We start from the raw sequence: 2575 nt of genomic DNA, 5'->3' as shown, positions 1-2575 counted from the left end.
CTTTAAAGCCGCGGACGTGCTGTCCGAAGTTACCCAGCGTTCAGGAAACATATAAAGGCTCTACCCGCAGGATTTCTCTCGAAACAAGCAAGGCTGGGTCCTCGACACAGGGCTTATTGAGCAGAGAATTTAAGGAGAATGTCCTGGTATGGCTGTGGTGTCTGAGACACCCGAGCCTCGTTCGAGGCGACAAGTGAATATGAACCGAAGGTGTTCACAATTTTGATGGGGGGGAGTGTAACGGGTTTTCACGTACCCTGGTTGGAGGGGTCTGGGCTGCACAAGATGGTGTGATCACATAATGATGTGTCTACACTTAACAAGAAGTCCATACGTGGCTGGAACAGCCAGCAGTTATACATTTATTTAGGTTTGCTCATATTGATTGAAAACCTATTATTTATATACAGGCGGCTCTGTCGCAATAAATCCGAGAAGTACAGTGGACGTTCTAAACGGAAGAGTTAATTCCTTTAATTAGTCTTAGATTAAGGTTGTAGTCTCTCTTGGAGTGAGTGGATTGCGATCCGCTACACTCGTACTGGTTCTTAGTATGGCACGAAAGTCACCACCTCAACCAATCATCGTCCACGCGAAAAAGCTGCGGTTGCTCTGTTGCAGAGGTAGCCTTGGTTTCGTTCCGTTTTTGATCAGTCCGCGATCGAATTTGGCACAACATGCCACCATAAGAGTCGGTTATGGACTTCAACCCTACTCTGAATTAAATGCTCGCACTGCTATGTAGACGTTGAAAAAGGTTTCTCAATGGAAAGAAGCAATGTCTTTTTCCCCCAACCAAACGTAGAATTTGACTCAACGTCCACATGGTACTCACAATTTATGGTCGCATGATGATGTTTGATGTCAAGCTGAATTCTACAGAAAATTGTTCGAGACAAGACGCGTCTCGTGGATCTAAACGTATGGGATTGATTATCGTTGTCCTTAAGCCCACGTTTCATGTGTACGCTCTTCTCTTTCTACTGCTAGAAGAAGTTCGTGATTCGTCATCTCGAAGTAAAACTGCGTTTATCAACATCGATTTGGTGAAAAGTGCCTACATCGGACACATAGAAGACGTCCAAAGGTAGAGTAAGCGTTTTACCGAAGTTTATAGGGCTTATATCGAGCTACAGCTACGTGGCAGAAGACACTGTGAGAGTTGAAGCCCGTTAGCTCTCAGGCATGTATCTCCCTTTCGTTCCTTTCCGTTTTTCGACTTTCCAGTGAAGGACATCAACCTTGAGCCCTAATGGCACTGGAAATCGAGGTGGAGTATGACCGCGAGCAAAGAAGTATCCATATGCGCAAGTCGCAATTCATTCAACGACTACCAGAGAAGTTAATCACGTGTCCGCATTTGCCTCCAGGTCTCCGAACATATTCGGGGAAATCCTGGGCAATTTAATCAGCAGTGAATTTGCTGATATGAAAATCTAACGTGAGTAAATCGGATTTATGCTTTATATCACCGGTTGACGACGTTCATATTTTTGGACTCAATCTGAATCTTGAGACGCTTCCTTATTTTCCCTTTTAAACCCACGTGAAGGCTGCAATTCGTGTTTTACGGTACTTCTATGATTAAAACACCTTTTAATTTTCTAAATGCGCGGAAATTGCTAGATCTTCATGCTCACCATGTACATCGACGCTAACTATGGTAGTGACATCGCGGCACGTCGCTATACGACTAGTGGCTTGGTCTTACTGGGCGGTTTGCCCATTATTCACAAGTCTAAGAATCAGTGAGCTGTAGCTCTGTCATCGACCAAACCAGAGAATAGGTTAATTCTCTTTTTAAGATACATTGCGGCTCCGTCATCTTCTTCAATGCTCAGTTCTGAAATGGCATCTGCAATAGCGGTGAACGTCACACGCTAGCTGCTATGGTGATGACACGTTGCGTCAGACACCAGTCGCATGCCAAATACACTAACTTTGCCCAGGATGAGGCCAAGGTTAGTCAGCGCAAATTTCAGTATGTATCATCCGGCATGCAAATCGCAGACATTACCACCAAGGCACTTCTGACACCAAAGCTGATGCTGCTCATCAAATAGTGTGGCGATGTGGATCGTGCTGATATGAAGAATTAAGAAAGTGCTAGAAATGAACTGATCGCCACAAATCTACTCTTGTCCAGTATCTGATGACGTATCAGTATCAGGTACATCTGATACGAAAATTTTATCTAGAAGCGAGGTGTGTTTTTGAGGTTGAGATTTTTAATTCATATTCATTCTACTATTGTTTGAGCGACTTCAGCTATGTGCACCTTTAAGGAACGACGACAGACCCAAAAAACTTAAAGCAATACGAATTGACAATGGCGTTGTCAGTTTTTGAACACGCTGCGAGCAAAGAATCAAAGCAAGAGAAAATAGCTTTTGAGTCGCCGTCACACACGATTTGGTGATGTTTTAAAAGTGAATAGTGATCGATTATGGCTGCACTAATCGTGGTCCGGTCAGGAATATTGGTCGAGTGTCACTCACCGTCGTCGATGTCTGACGATTGACTGGGTATTTTGCACGGCTGCACCTTCATAGATTGGTCAATAAAAACATTGTGG

The 2575-nt window shown here is 44.0% G+C and overlaps 1 protein-coding gene across 1 annotated transcript; it reads left to right on the top strand.

The window, feature by feature from the left end:
* Positions 1-1641: 1641 nt before the first annotated feature.
* Positions 1642-2099, top strand: PHALS_07351 (uncharacterized protein; the record flags this gene model as incomplete). Its single annotated transcript, XM_024720802.1, has 3 exons — positions 1642-1748; positions 1865-1961; positions 2064-2099. The coding sequence occupies 3 exons, from the start codon at positions 1642-1644 to the stop codon at positions 2097-2099; spliced, it is 240 nt and encodes a 79-aa protein (XP_024585964.1).
* Between the last annotated feature and the right edge of the window lie 476 nt (positions 2100-2575).

Source organism: Plasmopara halstedii (genome assembly GCF_900000015.1).
Source record: "Plasmopara halstedii genome assembly, contig: Scaffold_3109, whole genome shotgun sequence".
NCBI lineage: Eukaryota > Oomycota > Peronosporomycetes > Peronosporales > Peronosporaceae > Plasmopara > Plasmopara halstedii.
Note: the sequence above shows the minus strand (reverse complement) of the source record. Positions and strands in the feature narration are given on the sequence as shown.